Source organism: Bufo bufo, chromosome 9 (assembly GCF_905171765.1).
Source record: "Bufo bufo chromosome 9, aBufBuf1.1, whole genome shotgun sequence".
NCBI lineage: Eukaryota > Metazoa > Chordata > Amphibia > Anura > Bufonidae > Bufo > Bufo bufo.
In genome coordinates, this window is record NC_053397.1 from 4,796,005 (window position 1) to 4,816,387 (window position 20,383).

General features: G+C 50.2%; 1 protein-coding gene across 1 annotated transcript in view; it reads right to left on the reverse strand.

Annotated features, from left to right (window-relative positions):
- Positions 1-246: 246 nt before the first annotated feature.
- The window catches only part of MAPKAPK3 (MAPK activated protein kinase 3), a 48,310-nt gene continuing 28,173 nt past the window's right edge, over positions 247-20,383 (reverse strand). The window contains exons 2-10 of the mRNA XM_040406995.1: positions 7,772-7,911; positions 6,957-7,021; positions 6,556-6,635; positions 4,347-4,473; positions 4,168-4,243; positions 3,727-3,851; positions 3,053-3,138; positions 1,718-1,798; positions 247-593 (exon numbers count right to left, since the gene is read on the reverse strand). Coding sequence (XP_040262929.1) covers positions 441-593; positions 1,718-1,798; positions 3,053-3,138; positions 3,727-3,851; positions 4,168-4,243; positions 4,347-4,473; positions 6,556-6,635; positions 6,957-7,021; positions 7,772-7,911 — 933 coding nt within the window. The 3' untranslated portion in view covers positions 247-440. The remainder of the gene's footprint in view (positions 594-1,717; positions 1,799-3,052; positions 3,139-3,726; positions 3,852-4,167; positions 4,244-4,346; positions 4,474-6,555; positions 6,636-6,956; positions 7,022-7,771; positions 7,912-20,383) is intronic.

Consider the following 20,383-nt stretch of genomic DNA (forward strand, 5'->3'; position numbering starts at 1 on the left):
AGAGGAGTCTGGGTGGGGGGCAGAGGAGTCTGGAGGGGGACAGAGTGGTCCGTAGGAGGACAGAGAAGTCTGGAGGGGGACAGAGGAGTCGGGGGGGGGGGGGGGGGGGGGGGGGCTAGAGGGGTCAGGTGGTTAAACGTATTGCATTCTAATTCATATGTGGAAAAAGGGAGACCATCGCCTTGGACTACCCCTTGTGGGGGACACTTGAGGACACGGACACAAATCACCATCACAATATCCTGAGACAAAAATGTTTTATCAAGAGTCAGATTCCATAAATATGTATAAGTATGTACACACCGGGAGCCGGACCCCACAAATATTCTACTGTAAAACAAAAGACCATAAAAAAATTTAAAAGTCGCACACAGACTCCACCCCTCAGACAGCACTTCATTCGGCACAGTCATGACGCCCACGGCGATTCCTTCACAGTCCTATTGGTTGTTGCAGCCAGGAGGGGCCGCACTCCCATCACTTTGTTTCTTGCGGCGTTTGTTTAGTAACCTGTTGGTGGACGAGTTGAGATCTTTTATCTTCACTTGGTCATAGTCAACTCTCATGGTGGCCAGAGCACTGGTCATCTCCTCCTGAGGAGAGAAGGAAACAACAAGCAATCAGAGCACAGAAAAGGAGGACCGGACAACAAGAATGCAGGTGATCTGCTCCCAGGGAAAATGGGCCAAGAAACAAAAGACCAAGAGGAGAAGAGCTGAGGGATAGAAGAAAGATCAGATAAAGGAATGAGATCACGGAAAGTGGAAGAGAAGAATAAGAGCGAGGGAGATAAGAAAAGGAACAGAGGAAGGACCAGGCAGAGATCAAGAAGAAGAGCTGGAATCTAGGGGAAAATGGAGTTCACAGAGAGAATATCAAGATCAAGACAACTGGAATCCAAGAGAGAAGATCTGAGATAACAGAAAGAAAATCAGAGGAAGAAAACCAGTGGTAGACAGTCTAGGAACAGGAGAGAAGATCGGAGAAGAGCTAAAATATGTAGAATAATGGGCATCATAGAGAAAGCATCCAGTGTAGAAATGATGAAATCAGAGGAAGATCTGAGATCAGGAGATGATCTGGAATCAGGGAGAGGATCAGGAGAAGATCAGGAAGAAGACCAGAAGAAGAAGATATGGGATCAGGTAGAAGATCAGGAGAACAATATCTGGGATGAGGAAGATCAGGAGAAGAATATCTAGGATCAGCAAAAAGATCAGGAGAAGAATTTTTGGGATTAGGAAGAAGATCAGGAGAAGAATATCTGGGATTAGGGAGAAGATCAGGTATCGAGAACAAGATCAGGATAATATTTGAAATAATGAAGAGAACCAGGGGATTAGGAGAAGAAGGAGGTCTGGGATTCGGGGAAGGATGTCGTGGATCCAGAAGGAGAAGGTCTGGGATCAAGAGGAGGAGGTCTAGGATTCAGAAGGAGGAGGTCTGGGATCGTGAGGAGGATGTCTAGGATCCAGAAGGAGAAGGTCTGGGATCATTAGGAGGATGTCTAGCATCCAGAAGGAGAAGGTCAGGGAACAGGAGGAGGATGTCTGGGATCTGGAGGAAGAGTTCTGGGATCAGGAGGGGAAGGACTGGGATCAGGAGTAAAGGATCAAGTGGAAGAGGGCAGATCAGGAGGAGGATTTTTGGGATCAGGAGGAAAAGGACTAGGTTTCAGCCATCATTTTGTTGAGTTGATCATGGATTGACCACTAACCTTAACTTCTTCCCAGTGTTCTTTGTCCTCCTGCAGGACACGAGCCGTGCACAGTGGGGTCTGGGGGACCGCCATAGATTGCTGCAAGTAAACACAATGTCAGCAAGGACCTGACATCCGACTAGACTGATATAAAACCAGAAACCTTCATCTAGGAAAAGAATGTTGTAACCCTGAAGTGTCCACAGGGCTGAGACTCCCCACACAACCCTACAGACCGTACAAACATCATCAGGTTTGAATCCAAGGAAAGAATAGCCATAGACCCTACAGGGAAATTTCCCAGTGGATCGATGCCCAGGGAGGCTCTCCGAGCCCTCCTCATCGCCACCGGCTGGGTACATAATGATCTGATGCTCTCAGCGCAGCGTTAACTAATGCTACTCGTGCATCTGGCCAACGGCCACAGGTGCTCTCCTGAACTCAACTGTCCTCAGGAAGGTGAAACAGCTGAATACTGCGGTAAGGGCGGCATTATTTTGTGCTGCACTGTCATATTTGGTTCCTCAGGGGTGGTATTTTATGCTGCACTGTGATATTATGTTCCTCAGGGGCGGTACTTTGTGCTGCACTGTGATATTTGGTTCCTTGGGGCGATATTTTATGCTGCACTGTGATGTTATGTTCCTCAGGGGCGGTACTTTGTGCTGCACTGTGATATTTGGTTCCTTGGGGTGATATTTTGTGGTGCACTGTCATATTTGGTTCCTCAGGGGTGGTATTTTATGCTGCACTGTCATATTTGCTTCCTCAGGGGCGATATTTTGTGCTGCACTGTGATATTATGTTCCTCAGGGGCGGTACTTTGTGCTGCACTGAGATATTTGGTTCCTTGGAGGCGGTACTTTGTGCTGCACTCTGATATTTGGTTCCTTGGGGGTGGTACTTTGTGCTGCACTGTGATATTTGGTTCCTTGGGGGTGGTACTTTGTGCTGCACTGTGATATTTGGTTCCTTGGGGGTGGTACTTTGTGCTGCACTCTGATATTTGGTTCCTTGGGGGTGGTACTTTGTGCTGCACTCTGATATTTGGTTCCTTGGGGGTGGTATTTTGTGCTGCAATGTGATATTTGGTTCCTCGGGGGCAGTACTTTGTGCTGCACTATGGTATTGCTGGCCCTGACTACTTCTGTTGTCCTTGCATATTTGTGTTGCACCACAGTCTTGTCAATTTGGAGCCCACCTACAACACGAGGCCACTTTTAGTTTTTATCCAGGGCCCCTTTAAGTTCTCAGCCCCCCCACTTCCCCGGTCTCCTTCTGACCCTAACGTGCGACATTTATCATCAGCCGGGAGCCAATTTACGGACACGTCTCCGACCACATTCCACATACGTTTATCCAGGGGTGGTTCATGAACTGGGTGATCGTCATCCGCTCCGTCGGGTCCGTCCGCAGAAGCTGCTGGATCATCTGTTTGGCTGATGGCGACCGAGGGGAAAGAAGTGAGACACGTTTCCTCAGTGGCTGCCACAGGTGTAACACTGGATTGTGAGCACTAAATACGTGGCTTACAACAGGGTCTGCTCCACCTGCGCTCAGGACCCGTCTAGTTGGGATCTCTATATAGAACTCTGCTTTACTGTATTATACTCCAATCACCTCCAAAGCAAACCATACTGCTGGTTTCCTTTTTTCCACAGAGAAGTGCATTGTGGGAGCTCAAATGACTTATGTTTAGAACTCAGGTCACATGTGCGTCAGCGTGGGTGGATCTAAGCAGAATTTTAAAAGCAGCTTTGGGTGTGACTGGAGAAGATGACATCACATAACTTTATATTTGTATTGCAAAGCAAAAGTGCTAGCAGAGTTACTTCACTGCTGATAAACAGAAAGCACTGCCCCTTTAAGAAATCAATAACCAATTAAAACATAACTTTTAATATATATTATATAAAAAGAGCCCGATTACGGATATTAATGTATATCCCAACGTAGCACTGCTATCCTGGCAGCGGGAAATCTGACCCAACACTCAAGTTTTTTGCCGCCCCTTTAAGGCTGCGTACCTTCCTCCGACACGTCGTTCCACTCGGGTCCCGGGAATTCGTACTGCCCCATGCGGATCCTCTTCTTCATGCCAGGGGAGATGGCCTGCCCGGTGTTGGAGTAGAATGGAGGGTAACCACAGAGCCTGCGAATCACAGACAGGGTTGGATCTGCTTCTGGGAAAGCTGGGTGATCCTACAAGACTTGGCACCCAGCTTTCCCAGGCTTCTGAATGGCCGCAATACACCTGCTGTCCCCCAACTGCTGCGTAACTAGGCAGACGTTCCGTTCTGGAGCCTGGAAAAGCTGGGTGGCAATCCCTGTTGTGTCCGTTGCGTTTGTCACCCAGCTTTTCTCGAGGCTGAAAGCATTGGGAAATGGCTGCAACTTGACGGGAGAGTGGGCGAGCAGACATGGATGAGCGGCGGTGACGGAGCAGCGGCGCGCTGCGTGACACTTACAGGATGTACATGATGACCCCCAGTGACCACATGTCACATGACTTGTCGTACTTTTCTGGACCCAATACCTCAGGAGCTAAAAAGAGGAGAGGAGCTGTTACAATGTGTCTGCGGCAATGTCCTGCCACAGCTGGAACCATAAGTCTATATGTCACCCTACATACACCCACTGCACTCACCCACATAGTACGGAGTGTAGCACGGAGTCTGCAGCGCGTTCTGAACCAGCGTCTCCTTAGAAAAGCCAAAGTCCGTGATCTTCAGCTCCGCATTGGTGTCCTTGGACGTGTACAGGAGATTCTCAGGCTGTGGAATCCAGTAAAAGACACACCGGATCACCAGCCGTCAGTAAGAACAGTCAGGATAAGACACCAGATCACCAGCCGTCAGTAAGAACAGTCAGGATAAGACACCAGATCACCAGCCGTCAGTAAGAACAGTCAGGATAAGACACCGGATCACCAGCCGTCAGGAAGAACAGTCAGGATAAGACACCAGATCACCAGCCGTCAGTAAGAACAGTCAGGATAAGACACCAGATCACCAGCCGTCAGTAAGAACAGTCAGGATAAGACACCGGATCCCCAGCCGTCAGTAAGAACAGTCAGGATAAGACACCAGATCACCAGCCGTCAGTAAGAACAGTCAGGATAAGACACCGGATCACCAGCCGTCAGTAAGAACAGTCAGGATAAGACACCGGATCACCAGCCGTCAGGAAGAACAGTCAGGATAAGACACCGGATCACCAGCCGTCAGGAAGAACAGTCAGGATAAGACACCAGATCACCAGCCGTCAGTAAGAACAGTCAGGATAAGACACCGGATCACCAGCCGTCAGTAAGAACAGTCAGGATAAGGCACCAGATCACCAGCCGTCAGTAAGAACAGTCAGGATAAGACACCAGATCACCAGCCGTCAGTAAGAACAGTCAGGATGTCACCAGATCACCAGCCGTCAGTAAGAACAGTCAGGATAAGACACCAGATCACCAGTCGTCAGTAAGAACAGTCAGGATGTCACTAGATCACCAGCCGTCAGTAAGAACAGTCAGGATAAGGCACCAGATCACCAGCCGTCAGTAAGAACAGTCAGGATAAGACACCAGATCACCAGGCATCAGTAAGAACAGTCAGGATAAGACACCGGATCACCAGCCGTCAGTAAGAACAGTCAGAATAAGACAATGGATCACCAGCCGTCAGTAAGAACAGTCAGGATAAGACACCAGATCACCAGCCGTCAGTAAGAAAAGTCAAGATAAGGCACCAGATCACCAGCTGTCAGTAAGAAAAGTCAGGATAAGACACCAGATCACCAGCCGTCAGTAAGAACAGTCAGGATAAGACACCAGATCACCAGCCGTCAGTAAGAACAGTCAGGATAAGGCACCAGATCACCAGCCGTCAGTAAGAACAGTCAGGATAAGACACCAGATCACCAGCCGTCAGTAAGAACAGTCAGGATGTCACCAGATCACCAGCCGTCAGTAAGAACAGTCAGGATAAGGCACCAGATCACCAGCCGTCAGTAAGAACAGTCAGGATAAGACACCAGATCCCCAGCCGTCAGTAAGAACAGTCAGGATAAGACACCAGATCACCAGCCGTCAGTAAGAACAGTCAGGATAAGACACCAGATCACCAGTCGTCAGTAAGAACAGTCAGGATGTCACTAGATCACCAGCCGTCAGTAAGAACAGTCAGGATAAGGCACCAGATCACCAGCCGTCAGTAAGAACAGTCAGGATAAGACACCAGATCACCAGGCATCAGTAAGAACAGTCAGGATAAGACACCGGATCACCAGCCGTCAGTAAGAACAGTCAGAATAAGACAATGGATCACCAGCCGTCAGTAAGAACAGTCAGGATAAGACACCAGATCACCAGCTGTCAGTAAGAAAAGTCAAGATAAGGCACCAGATCACCAGCTGTCAGTAAGAAAAGTCAGGATAAGACACCAGATCACCAGCCGTCAGTAAGAACAGTCAGGATAAGACACCAGATCACCAGCCGTCAGTAAGAAAAGTCAAGATAAGGCACCAGATCACCAGCTGTCAGTAAGAACAGTCAGGAGAAGACACCAGATCACCAGCCGTCAGTAAGAACAGTCAGGATAAGACAATGGATCACCAGCCGTCAGTAAGAACAGTCAGGATAAGACACCGGATCACCAGCCGTCAGTAAGAACAGTCAGGATAAGACACCAGATCACCAGCTGTCAGTAAGAACAGTCAGGAGAAGACACCAGATCACCAGCCGTCAGTAAGAACAGTCAGGATAAGAGACACAAGATGCAGGTTCACTTACTCCATAGAGAGCCCGTGAGCGGTGTCCTATGCTCCATGGGCCCTATAACTGCAGGGGCCACATCTGTGGTACATACCTTTACGTCTCTGTGAGCGATGTTCAGCTCGTGGAGATGCTGAATGGCCATTCCAATGTCACGCATAATTTCAGACGCCTCTGGAGACAATTAAGAATAATTATTAATGATTGTCAAGATCTCTGCTTGTAGTCAGTGAATAGAAACTGTAAATGTGTGGCTGAATGCTCATCCTATCTGCTTCTGCTCGCACAGCTGATATGATGTCACAGTGTATCGGTGTAGACAATCCACTGTGCATCCAACACAGGAGCAGTACAGATCTGTCCTGGACTCCAGGCTGATGACAATAATACACTGTAACAAACCCTCAGCTGTGTGAGCCGGACCAGGTCAGGGTGGGTTTTCAGCCTCTCAAACTATGAATGTTCTTCTTCTTGCCGCCATGACAGTGTCCTCACCTCGCTCCGTGAACGCCTGGTCTCCTCGTTTCTGGATCCGGGTGAAGAGCTCGCCGCCCTGCATGCTGCGTACAAAATACGGGAGAGGAGATCAGTATGATGCTGCTGTAAGATTCTGTGGAGGATGGGAGTGATCATTCTCAGGTCGTACGCCACGTAGGATTGGCAGGCCATGATGGGAGTTGTAGTTTTGCACCTAGAGAGCTGCAGTCTAGGGACACTGCATTATATGACATTGTGGTATTATACAATGTTACACTGTGTTATACTGTATATGGACTGCGCCGTATCGGTTTACTACATTACATAGAGGGTTTGCTATTCTGTTACATGATACGACATATAATGTTACACTGGGTTATACGGTTATATATAGACTACACTGTTATACGGTTATATATAGACTACACTGTGTTATACGGTTATATATAGACTACACTGTGTTATACGGTTATATATAGACTACACTGTGTTATACGGTTATATATAGACTACACTGTGTTATACGGTTATATATAGACTACACTGTGTTATACGGTTATATATAGACTACACTGTGTTATACGGTTATATATAGACTACACTGTGTTATATGGTTATATATAGACTACACTGGGTTATACGGTTATATATAGACTACACTGTTGCGGTTTATTAGATTATCATTACACTGTGCTGCTATGTTACGGTATATGACATGTTGCATTATACTGTTACTTTGTGTCACGGTTATACTACGCTGTGGCGGTTTATCCGATTACACGGTGCCGTTATGTAGCGGTATTCAGTATATGCCTGGCCGGCGCCCTTCTCACCACTCCATGACAATGAGCAGGCATCGCTTCCCTCTGTGGATGTTTTCATAGACGTCCAGAACGGACACGATGTGCGGTCCCCCCGACGCTCTGGTGTGGTATTCCACCTCTCGCCGGGCTTTAGGGCTGTCGTAGAGAATCTGGGGGGACACAGAGGAGGAGATCGGGATACAGACCAGATGAAACCAACAGGAATAATAATAAACTACCGCTTCCCGCCATCAGGGCGTCTACGGGTTTTCTGAGCAGTCCACATCTGTGTAATTGTGTCTTCATATAGCGACAACATATTCAGCGGCGCCGTACAATCAGAGGGAACATGTACAAAGTGAATCAGACATTACATGTGAGAGGACCTGGTAACAAGAGCTTACAATCTATGAGGAGATAGAGAAGTGAGGACCTGGTAACAAGAGCTTACAATCTATGAGGAGATAGAGGAGCGAGGACCTTGTCACAAGAGCTTACAATCTATGAGGAGATAGAGGAGCGAGGACCTGGTCACAAGAGCTTACAATCTATGAGGAGATAGAGGAGCGAGGACCTGATCACAAGAGCTTACAATCTATGAGGAGATAGAGGAGTGAGGACCTGATCACAAGAGCTTACAATCTATGAGGAGATAGAGGAGTGAGGACCTGGTCACAAGAGCTTACAATCTATGTGAGGAGATAGAGGAGTGAAGACCTAGTCACAAGAGCTTACAATCTATGAGGAGATAGAGGAGTGAGGACCTGGTCACAAGAGCTTACAGTCTATGAGGAGATAGAGGAGTGAGGACCTGGTCACAAGAGCTTACAATCTATGAGGAGATAGAGGAGTGAGGACCTGGTCACAAGAGCTTACAATCTATGTGGGGTCACTGCTGGATGTAGGGTCCGTGGTGACAGATGTGTTTTTAGGGCACATTTAACCTGAGGATGTTGGGGATGATTGTCCCGGGTATCACATTCCAGAGAACTGGTGCAGCTCGGGAGACGTCCTGTAGACTGGAGCGGGAGGCTCAGATTATGGAGGATGTTAGTGTTGGATCACAGAGTGTGGGTAGGGCGGTATATATAGAGATGGTATTCCGTAGTGGATGGGTAACCAGTGCAGTGACTGGCACAGGGTGGAGATGGTGCAGTGACTGGCACAGGGTGGAGACGTTGGTGCAGGGACTGGCACAGGGTGGAGACGTTGGTGCAGGGACTGGCACAGGGTGGAGATGGTGCAGTGACTGACACAGGGTGGAGACATAGGTGCAGTGACTGGCACAGGGTAGCGGTATTGGTTAAGTGACTGGCACAGGGTGGAGACATAGGTGCAGTGACTGGCACAGGATGGAGACGTTGGTGCAGTGACTGACACAGGGTAGCGGTATTGGTGCAGTGACTGACACAGGGTAGCGGTATTGATTAAGTGACTGACACAGGGTAGCGGTATTGGTTAAGTGACTGGCACAGGGTGGAGACATAGGTGCAGTGACTGACACAGGGTAGCGGTATTGATTAAGTGACTGACACAGGGTAGCGGTATTGGTGCAGTGACTGGCACAGGCTGGAGACATAGGTGCAGTGGGAGGTGCAGCACTGGGGAGTGCTCTGTGGGTGAGAGTGGTAAACTATTCCATAGTGGATGGGTGATCAGTGCAGTGACGGGCACAGAGCAGAGGCATCAGGATACAGAGGCCCTAGAGGCTCAGGCCTGTACCGGATATCTCTGCACTAAATCTGGGTGAAGAGGGAGGAGGGAATCAGCATCTGCACCGTGATAAATATAACACATGGGTCAGGGTTATAAAACAGCGAAGACAAAAGCGAAAAAAACATCTCCGTTCTTCTTGTCTCCGCAGTGCCCGCCCAACCCCCACCACGGCTGACAACAAGATGCCTCCTTCTGTTGCTATGAAGGAAATTACTGGAATTACTTCTATAAAAGGTGTTTATTTGTCAGAACGGTAGAAGAACAAGCGTTATAAGAGGAGCGACTGATATCAGTCACATATAGAAGGCAATAACGATGGGATCAAGATTTCTCATTAATGGACACTACAGCCTGCAATGTCTAATGAAAGGGGACAATAGACTCCATTAAACATTCTCAGACTGCAGGTGTACTGTGCCTTTAAATTAGTGCACAGAACTTTTTCAGTCCAAAACACCATTATCCAATAGGCTCCATGGAAGTCTTATCAATAGGCCTTTGCTCAAACAGCCAAATGTACTTCTGTGCATCAATGATGTACATTACTTATCCTGTACTGATCCTGAGTTACATCCTGTATTATACTCCAGAGCTGCACTCATTATTCTGCTGGTGCGGTCACTGTGTACATACATTACTTATCCTGTACTGGTCCTGAGTTACATCCTGTATTATACTCCAGAGCTGCACTCACTATTCTGCTGGTGCGGTCACTGTGTACATACATTACTTATCCTGTACTGGTCCTGAGTTACATCCCGTATTATACTCCAGAGCTGCACTCACTATTCTGCTGGTGCAGTCACTGTGTACATACATTACTTATCCTGTACTGATCCTGAGTTACATCCTGTATTATACTCCAGAGCTGCACTCACTATTCTGCTGGTGCAGTCACTGTGTACATACATTACTTATCCTGTACTAATCCTGAGTTACATCCTGTATTATACTCCAGAGCTGCACTCACTATTCTGCTGGTGGAGTCACTGTGTACATACATTACATTACTTATCCTGTACTGATCCTGAGTTACATCCTGTATTATACTCCAGAGCTGCACTCACTATTCTGCTGGTGCAGTCACTGTGTACATACATTACTTATCCTGTACTGATCCTGAGTTACATCCTGTATTATACTCCAGAGCTGCACTCACTATTCTGCTGGTGCAGTCACTGTGTACATACATTACTTATCCTGTACTGATCCTGAGTTACATCCTGTATTATACTCCAGAGCTGCACTCACTATTCTGCTGGTGCAGTCACTGTGTACAGACATTACTTATCCTGTACTGATCCTGAGTTACATCCTGTATTATACTCCAGAGCTGCACTCACTATTCTGCTGGTGCAGTCACTGTGTACATACATTACTTATCCTGTACTGATCCTGAGTTACATCCTGTATTATACTCCAGAGCTGCACTCACTATTCTGCTGGTGCAGTCACTGTGTACATACATTACTTATCCTGTACTGATCCTGAGTTACATCCTGTATTATACTCCAGAGCTGCACTCACTATTCTGCTGGTGCAGTCACTGTGTTCATACATTACTTATCCTGTACTGATCCTGAGTTTTACAGCAAGACACGGAGGCTTCGTATTGCTTTCTCCTTCTTTACTGAACCACCAATAGCAGCAAAGAGAAAAAATTTACATACAAGGAACCATAGCAACCAAGGTCCCTCCCCACTGGCCCCTATAATAGACCGCTCTTCCTCTGTGACTTCCTCTTTCTTTGCTGCTGCCACCAAGTTAAGTACATCTTCTTTGCTTATGTCATTGATGTTTGGTGTCTATTGTGCGCTGTATACCCCAGGGTGACTAACCCTGCTTGCCTGCAGCGCCCCTATTTGTTGTTTTTTGCGCCTGCCTCTGGCTGGGGCGGCTACTTTAGTCCCCTGCGCTTATCACCGCGCTAGATGCTTCCAGGGACGCTTTCCCGCATCTGCCCCTTTTCTTTTTCCTACTCCCTTATCCCAGGGAGAGTTCGCTACCCTGGCCAACTAATTCGGACCCTTATGGACCTACCGGCTTGTTAGCGCGGCTCCCGGTGCTCGGTGGGCGGGTCCTCTGTCCCCTTGAACCGCCGTACCATCCCTGACACTCGCGGAGCGGTGGGGCCGCGAGATCTCGCGATATCGCGGCGGCCATCTTGGGATTGGCTGCCGCGATTCGCGGGCTTTTGGGGGTGGAGCTACAGCACTTCCTGCTTCCTCCAGACATTCGGCCACTACACACGGCTCGGTCGGCGGCTCCTGCTCCCCTGCTCTTGACACTGCAGCGCTTCTCTCAGGTGACCTCTTCCCACCCTGTGGGTTTAATATTAGTGCGGTTTGCAGTTCTATCAGGCCAGTTTGTAGGGATGTCATCAACTACTCCCCCTCAAACTGCCAGTAGGCCCCCCTCCCCCCCTGAGGGATGTCTCTCCACTGAGGTGGATGCACAGGCGCTGGCCCTGCAGCGCTCGGTATCGGATGCGATCATGGCAGCCATGGGCTCCATGTCATCCATTCTCTCACAAACCATTACTCAGGCTCTGTCAGTCCCACCTCCCACTGTACCTTTGCAGGACCCCATTGCCACACTGCAGCCTACCTCTAATGACCCTCCTGCGACACAGGAGCTTGTGACTGGTGCGCATCTTGCCACCCCAGAGACCGTGCTTAGCTCACGGAAAAGGGCCTCTTCCCGCCAGGCAGAACGGGCGCGGACATGGAAATGCGCGAGAGCGCAATTACCAGAATTGTCTGACTCTGATAGAGCTTCAGACGAGGAGGCATTTGCAGACATGGATTACGGGACAGAGGAGGATGTCACCCCCCCAATTCAGGGCCCCTCGACTTCCGCTACGGCGGCCTCCTCTGCCAAGGAGGTGGCGTCATCTAGCTATGCTACCCGTTCTGAGGTCGTGTTAGATGACTCAGGAGAACCTATGTTCGACCCTGAGTCCTTACATCACCCGCGTTCGGCGGAATGGCTCCCCTCTCCCCATGTGGGGGCTTACTTAGAGCATTGGGTCCGTCACTCGCTTACCCGCGAGTCACGTAATAAGCTCAGGGCAGAGTGTCCCAGACCAGTAGTACCCAATAAGGTTTGTGACACCCCAATAGTAGACCCCAAGATGGCGCAATTTCTGGCCAAGACTGGCTGGAACTCAAAGAAAGGCCTGGATTCAGCTCTCCGCAGCTGCCAGGACAAGATTTTAGATGTCCTTGGTCCACTGACCAAGATCTTGGAGATGGCCGAGACGGCTAGGAATGAGGGATCCCAAATAGACCCCGAGGAATTACGGGGCTGGACCCAGCTGGCCATTTGCCTTACCGGTAACGCCAATACAGCAGTGGCGATTGAGAGGCGCAAGTCAATCTTATTCAAGATAGTCCCGAAGCTGGCTAATCTAGCGCTCACTGAAGCGGGAAAGGAGGCCCAGGGCCTCCTTTTCGGCGAGTCTTTCATTAAAGACTTGAGTCGTTTTGTGGGCACCTTTACTGCGCTTGACAAGGCCCAGAGCTCGATGCGCAGAGTATTCCAGGGTCGGGTCTCTCATCGGGCCGGCAGTGGTAGGGGCCGCCTGTCCGGCCGTGCTAGTTTCCAGGCCCGTGGAGCAAATAGAGGTTTTGGTGGACATCGTCCTTCCTTCCAGGAGCAACGTAACCCGTCTCCCTTCTTCGCCTCCAGAGGAAATCAGTGGCGTTCTCGCTCCTTCCGGGGCAACCCCAACCATCGCAGACCCTTGGGTAAGTGTTCCCCAGACCGGGGATTCTATGGTGCCTTGTGTAGGGGGCAGACTCCAGCGCTTTTCCCACGCTTGGAGTCTCATTACCTCAGACCCGTGGGTCCTTACCACGGTCAAGGGATTTCACATAGAGCTCACGGGGTCTCCCTACCTTGTTCCCTCCCCGCCACTTGTCCCCCTGTCACACCCAGATTGCGCTCTGGTCGACGCGGAGTTGAGCTCCCTCAGACAGAAGCGGGCGATCGAACGAGCGTCCCCATCACGCTGGGCTGTGATCAGCAATATCTTCCTTGTCCAGAAGAAGGGTGGACAGATGAGGCCAGTTATCAATCTGCGCGCGCTGAATGCGGTAGTTCGCTACCGGCATTTCAAAATGGAGGGGATTCATCTTCTTCGGGACTTGTTAGTTCCTGGGGACTGGATGGTAAAGCTGGACCTGAAGGATGCATACCTGACGGTCCCAGTGGCCACTCACTCCAGGGACCTGCTCCAGTTCAGGTGGAACGGCGAGGTCTGGAGGTTCACCTGTCTGCCATTCGGACTGTCTTCAGCTCCTTGGTGCTTCACCAAGTTGCTGCGTCCAGTCGTGTCATGGTTGAGGACTCGGGGCGTCCGCCTAATCATTTACCTGGACGACATCCTTCTGATGCACGAATCCAGGGTGGGATTACTGGAACATCTCCAGTGGACGTCGGATTTGCTTTCGGATCTCGGATTCCTCCTCAACATAGAGAAGTCCTGCCTCATCCCGGCTCAGAGGATGGAATTCTTGGGATTCAAGGTGGATTCTCTCTCAGAGTCCCTCAGTCTGCCGACGGCAAAGTTGCGGGCGATCCGCAAAGAATTGAGACATGCGCTCCTCATACCCCATCTCTCATTGCGTCACCTGGCCCGCATCATCGGTCTATTAGCCTCGTCCATCCAGGCGGCGTTTCCAGCCCCGTTACATTACCGTGCGCTCCAGCGACTGAAGATCGCCCATCTTCGGACCGGTGCATCCTTTGCGGACGCGGTGGTGCTGGACTCGGAGGCCCGAGAGGAGTTGAGTTGGTGGATCGCCAATCTGGAGGCGTGGAACGGCAGAGCGATTTTCGGCTTCCTGCCAGAATTGACCATAGAATCGGATGCGAGCCTCCAGGGTTGGGGTGCCCATTGCAATGGTGTATCCACGGGGGGCCCCTGGTCAGCGGAGGAGTCCCTCCTGCACATCAATGCGTTGGAGCTCCTGGCGGGATCTTTTGCGGTGAAGAGTTTTTCCAACGGGATCGCCAACGCGTGCATCAAGTTACGTATGGACAATATATCAGCAGTCCAGTATGTCAACCGTTTGGGGGGCACTCGCTCAGCGACTTTGGCTCGTTTGGCCAAAGACTTTTGGACATTTTGCCTATCCAGAGACATCATGGTCCAGGCGGAGTACTTACCGGGGCTGAACAACGTTCAGGCGGATTGGAACTCGCGCTACCTATCGGATGGCAGCGATTGGCAGTTGGATCCTCTGGTCTTCTCAGCAATTTCGGAATTGTGGGGTCCGATGTCTATCGACCTGTTCGCATCACGGCTGACCAGACAACTCACCCGGTTCTACAGCTGGCGTCCGGACCCGGAGGCATTAGCAGTGGATGCGTTCCTCCAGGATTGGTCGGTATCCCGCCTGTACGCGTTTCCCCCATTCTCGATGATTCCGAGGACACTCTTGCAGGTGATTCGTCAGCAGGCGGACCTAGTTCTGGTGGTCCCATTCTGGGGGTCTCAGGTCTGGTTCCCCTCGTTGCTGAGGATACTAGTGGAGATTCCTGTACTTCTCCGACCCGGTCGGATCTCCTCCACAACCCTCTGGGTCTACAACACCCCCTTCTACTCGACGGATCCCTGCGGCTGCTGGCATGCCGGATCTCCGGACACCTGGATCGTTCGAGGGAGTTTCGGCTGCAGCTCGACAGCTATTGGACAGTGCATGGGCTCCCGGCACTAGGAAGTCGTACCGGGCAGCCTGGAGAACTTGGGCTAACTGGTGCGTGGAACGGGACTTGGATCCCGTTTCGGCACCTGTAACCCACCTGCTAGAATTTCTCACCTCTCTCTTCGAGGCGGGGAAGGCATATCGGACCATTAACCTTTTTAGGTCCGCTATTTCTTCTACCCATGCGGGTTTCGAGGGCGTCGCGGCTGGCCAACATCCTTCAGTTTCTCGCCTTTTAAGGGGGGCTCGTTTATCTTGTCCCCCGCGTCCTCGTTTTTCCACAACATGGGACGTTTCCCTGGTCCTTACCTTCTTGGCCTCCTGGCCCGGGAACTCTGACCTCACAATTAGGCAATTGTCAGCTAAATTGTTGGCGTTATTTTGCCTTATTTCGTGCAAGAGGGTCTCGGATGTGAGGGCTCTTGATCACGACGCGCGTTCCTTTACCCCGGAGGGGGTTACTTTCAACATCTAGCATCGCACAAAGACCAGCATACGTTTCGTGTCCTACCCCAGTTTTCCTGCCTCTCCGATCTTATGTCCAGTGGCGTGCCTTAAAGAGTACGAGTCCAGGACGCTGGCGCATCGGTCTCCGGCCAGCTCTCAGCTGTTCATTTCTATTCGTCATCCTTTTGGACCGGTTTCTAGCCCCACGTTAGCACGCTGGCTTAAAGGGGTGTGGACACGTCGGTCTTCACGGCCAATTTTTTCTCTTTGCTGCTATTGGTGGTTCAGTAAAGAAGGAGAAAGCAATACTCGCCTCCGTGTCTTTAATAAAACTATGACTTTACGTCATGAAATAGGAAAATCATTAAGTTACATCCTGTATTATACTCCAGAGCTGCACTCACTATTCTGCTGGTGCAGTCACTGTGTACATACATTACTTATCCTGTGCTGATCCTGAGTTACATCCTGTATTATACTCCAGAGCTGCACTCACTATTCTGCTGGTGCAGTCACTGTGTACATACATTACTTATCCTGTACTGATCCTGAGTTACATCCTGTATTATACTCCAGAGCTGCACTCACTATTCTGCTGGTGCAGTCACTGTGTACATACATTACTTATCCTGTACTGATCCTGAGTTACATCCTGTATTATACTCCAGAGCTGCACTCACTATTCTGCTGGTGGAGTTACTGTGCACATACATTACTTATCCTGTACTGATCCTGAGTTACATCCTGTATTATTTTCCAGAGCTGCACTCACTATTCTGCTGGTGCAGTCACTGTGTACATACATTACATATCCTGTACTGATCCTGAGTTACATCCTGTATTATACTCCAGAGCTGCACTCACTATTCTGCTGGTGCAGTCACTGTGTACATACATGACTTATCCTGTACTGATCCTCAGTTACATCCTGTATTATACTCCAGAGCTGCACTCACTATTCTGCTGGTGCAGTCACTGTGTACATACATTACTTATCCTGTACTGATCCTGAGTTACATCCTGTATTATACTCCAGAGCTGCACTCACTATTCTGCTGGTGCAGTCACTGTGTACATACATTACATATCCTGTACTGATCCTGAGTTACATCCTGTATTATATTCCAGAGCTGCACTCACTATTCTGCTGGTGCAGTCACTGTGCACATACATTACTTATCCTGTACTGATCCTGAGTTACATCCTGTATTATATTCCAGAGCTGCACTCACTATTCTGCTGGTGCAGTCACTGTGCACATACATTACTTATCCTGTACTGATCCTGAGTTACATCCTGTATTATATTCCAGAGCTGCACTCACTATTCTGCTGGTGCAGTCACTGTGCACATACATTACTTATCCTGTACTGATCCTGAGTTACATCCTGTATTATACTCCAGAGCTGCACTCACTATTCTGCTGGTGCAGTCACTGTGTACATACATTACATATCCTGTACTGATCCTGAGTTACATCCTGTATTATACTCCAGAGCTGCACTCACTATTCTGCTGGTGCAGTCACTGTGTACATACATTACTTATCCTGTATTACACTCCAGAGCTGCACTCACTATTCTGCTGGTGCAGTCACTGTGCACATACATTACTTATCCTGTACTGATCCTGAGTTACATCCTGTATTATATTCCAGAGCTGCACTCACTATTCTGCTGGTGCAGTCACTGTGCACATACATTACTTATCCTGTACTGATCCTGAGTTACATCCTGTATTATACTCCAGAGCTGCACTCACTATTCTGCTGGTGCAGTCACTGTGTACATACATTACTTACCCTGTGCTGATCCTGAGTTACATCCTGTATTATACTCCAGAGCTGCACTCACTATTCTGCTGGTGCAGTCACTGTGTACATACATTACTTATCCTGTACTGATCCTGAGTTACATCCTCTATTATACTCCAGAGCTGCACTCACTATTCTGCTGGTGCAGTCACTGTGTACATACATTACTTATCCTGTACTGATCCTGAGTTACATCCTGCATTATACTCCAGAGCTGCACTCACTATTCTGCTGGTGCAGTCACTGTGTACATACATTACTTATCCTGTACTGATCCTGAGTTACATCCTGTATTATACTCCAGAGCTGCACTCACTATTCTGCTGGTGCAGTCACTGTGTACAGACATTACTTATCCTGTACTGATCCTGAGTTACATCCTGTATTATACTCCAGAGCTGCACTCACTATTCTGCTGGTGCAGTCACTGTGTACATACATTACTTATCCTGTACTGATCCTGAGTTACATCCTGTATTATACTCCAGAGCTGCACTCACTATTCTGCTGGTGCAGTCACTGTGTTCATACATTACTTATCCTGTACTGATCCTGAGTTTTACAGCAAGACACGGAGGCTTCGTATTGCTTTCTCCTTCTTTACTGAACCACCAATAGCAGCAAAGAGAAAAAATTTACATACAAGGAACCATAGCAACCAAGGTCCCTCCCCACTGGCCCCTATAATAGGCCGCTCTTCCTCTGTGACTTCCTCTTTCTTTGCTGCTGCCACCAAGTTAAGTACATCTTCTTTGCTTATGTCATTGATGTTTGGTGTCTATTGTGCGCTGTATACCCCAGGGTGACTAACCCTGCTTGCCTGCAGCGCCCCTATTTGTTGTTTTTTGCGCCTGCCTCTGGCTGGGGCGGCTACTTTAGTCCCCTGCGCTTATCACCGCGCTAGATGCTTCCAGGGACGCTTTCCCGCATCTGCCCCTTTTCTTTTTCCTACTCCCTTATCCCAGGGAGAGTTCGCTACCCTGGCCAACTAATTCGGACCCTTATGGACCTACCGGCTTGTTAGCGCGGCTCCCGGTGCTCGGTGGGCGGGTCCTCTGTCCCCTTGAACCGCCGTACCATCCCTGACACTCGCGGAGCGGTGGGGCCGCGAGATCTCGCGATATCGCGGCGGCCATCTTGGGATTGGCTGCCGCGATTCGCGGGCTTTTGGGGGTGGAGCTACAGCACTTCCTGCTTCCTCCAGACATTCGGCCACTACACACGGCTCGGTCGGCGGCTCCTGCTCCCCTGCTCTTGACACTGCAGCGCTTCTCTCAGGTGACCTCTTCCCACCCTGTGGGTTTAATAGTAGTGCGGTTTGCAGTTCACTCAGGCCAGTTTGTAGGGATGTCATCAACTACTCCCCCTCAAACTGCCAGTAGGCCCCCCTCCCCCCCTGAGGGATGTCTCTCCACTGAGGTGGATGCACAGGCGCTGGCCCTGCAGCGCTCGGTATCGGATGCGATCATGGCAGCCATGGGCTCCATGTCATCCATTCTCTCACAAACCATTACTCAGGCTCTGTCAGTCCCACCTCCCACTGTACCTTTGCAGGACCCCATTGCCACACTGCAGCCTACCTCTAATGACCCTCCTGCGACACAGGAGCTTGTGACTGGTGCGCATCTTGCCACCCCAGAGACCGTGCTTAGCTCACGGAAAAGGGCCTCTTCCCGCCAGGCAGAACGGGCGCGGACATGGAAATGCGCGAGAGCGCAATTACCAGAATTGTCTGACTCTGATAGAGCTTCAGACGAGGAGGCATTTGCAGACATGGATTACGGGACAGAGGAGGATGTCACCCCCCCAATTCAGGGCCCCTCGACTTCCGCTACGGCGGCCTCCTCTGCCAAGGAGGTGGCGTCATCTAGCTATGCTACCCGTTCTGAGGTCGTGTTAGATGACTCAGGAGAACCTATGTTCGACCCTGAGTCCTTACATCACCCGCGTTCGGCGGAATGGCTCCCCTCTCCCCATGTGGGGGCTTACTTAGAGCATTGGGTCCGTCACTCGCTTACCCGCGAGTCACGTAATAAGCTCAGGGCAGAGTGTCCCAGACCAGTAGTACCCAATAAGGTTTGTGACACCCCAATAGTAGACCCCAAGATGGCGCAATTTCTGGCCAAGACTGGCTGGAACTCAAAGAAAGGCCTGGATTCAGCTCTCCGCAGCTGCCAGGACAAGATTTTAGATGTCCTTGGTCCACTGACCAAGATCTTGGAGATGGCCGAGACGGCTAGGAATGAGGGATCCCAAATAGACCCCGAGGAATTACGGGGCTGGACCCAGCTGGCCATTTGCCTTACCGGTAACGCCAATACAGCAGTGGCGATTGAGAGGCGCAAGTCAATCTTATTCAAGATAGTCCCGAAGCTGGCTAATCTAGCGCTCACTGAAGCGGGAAAGGAGGCCCAGGGCCTCCTTTTCGGCGAGTCTTTCATTAAAGACTTGAGTCGTTTTGTGGGCACCTTTACTGCGCTTGACAAGGCCCAGAGCTCGATGCGCAGAGTATTCCAGGGTCGGGTCTCTCATCGGGCCGGCAGTGGTAGGGGCCGCCTGTCCGGCCGTGCTAGTTTCCAGGCCCGTGGAGCAAATAGAGGTTTTGGTGGACATCGTCCTTCCTTCCAGGAGCAACGTAACCCGTCTCCCTTCTTCGCCTCCAGAGGAAATCAGTGGCGTTCTCGCTCCTTCCGGGGCAACCCCAACCATCGCAGACCCTTGGGTAAGTGTTCCCCAGACCGGGGATTCTATGGTGCCTTGTGTAGGGGGCAGACTCCAGCGCTTTTCCCACGCTTGGAGTCTCATTACCTCAGACCCGTGGGTCCTTACCACGGTCAAGGGATTTCACATAGAGCTCACGGGGTCTCCCTACCTTGTTCCCTCCCCGCCACTTGTCCCCCTGTCACACCCAGATTGCGCTCTGGTCGACGCGGAGTTGAGCTCCCTCAGACAGAA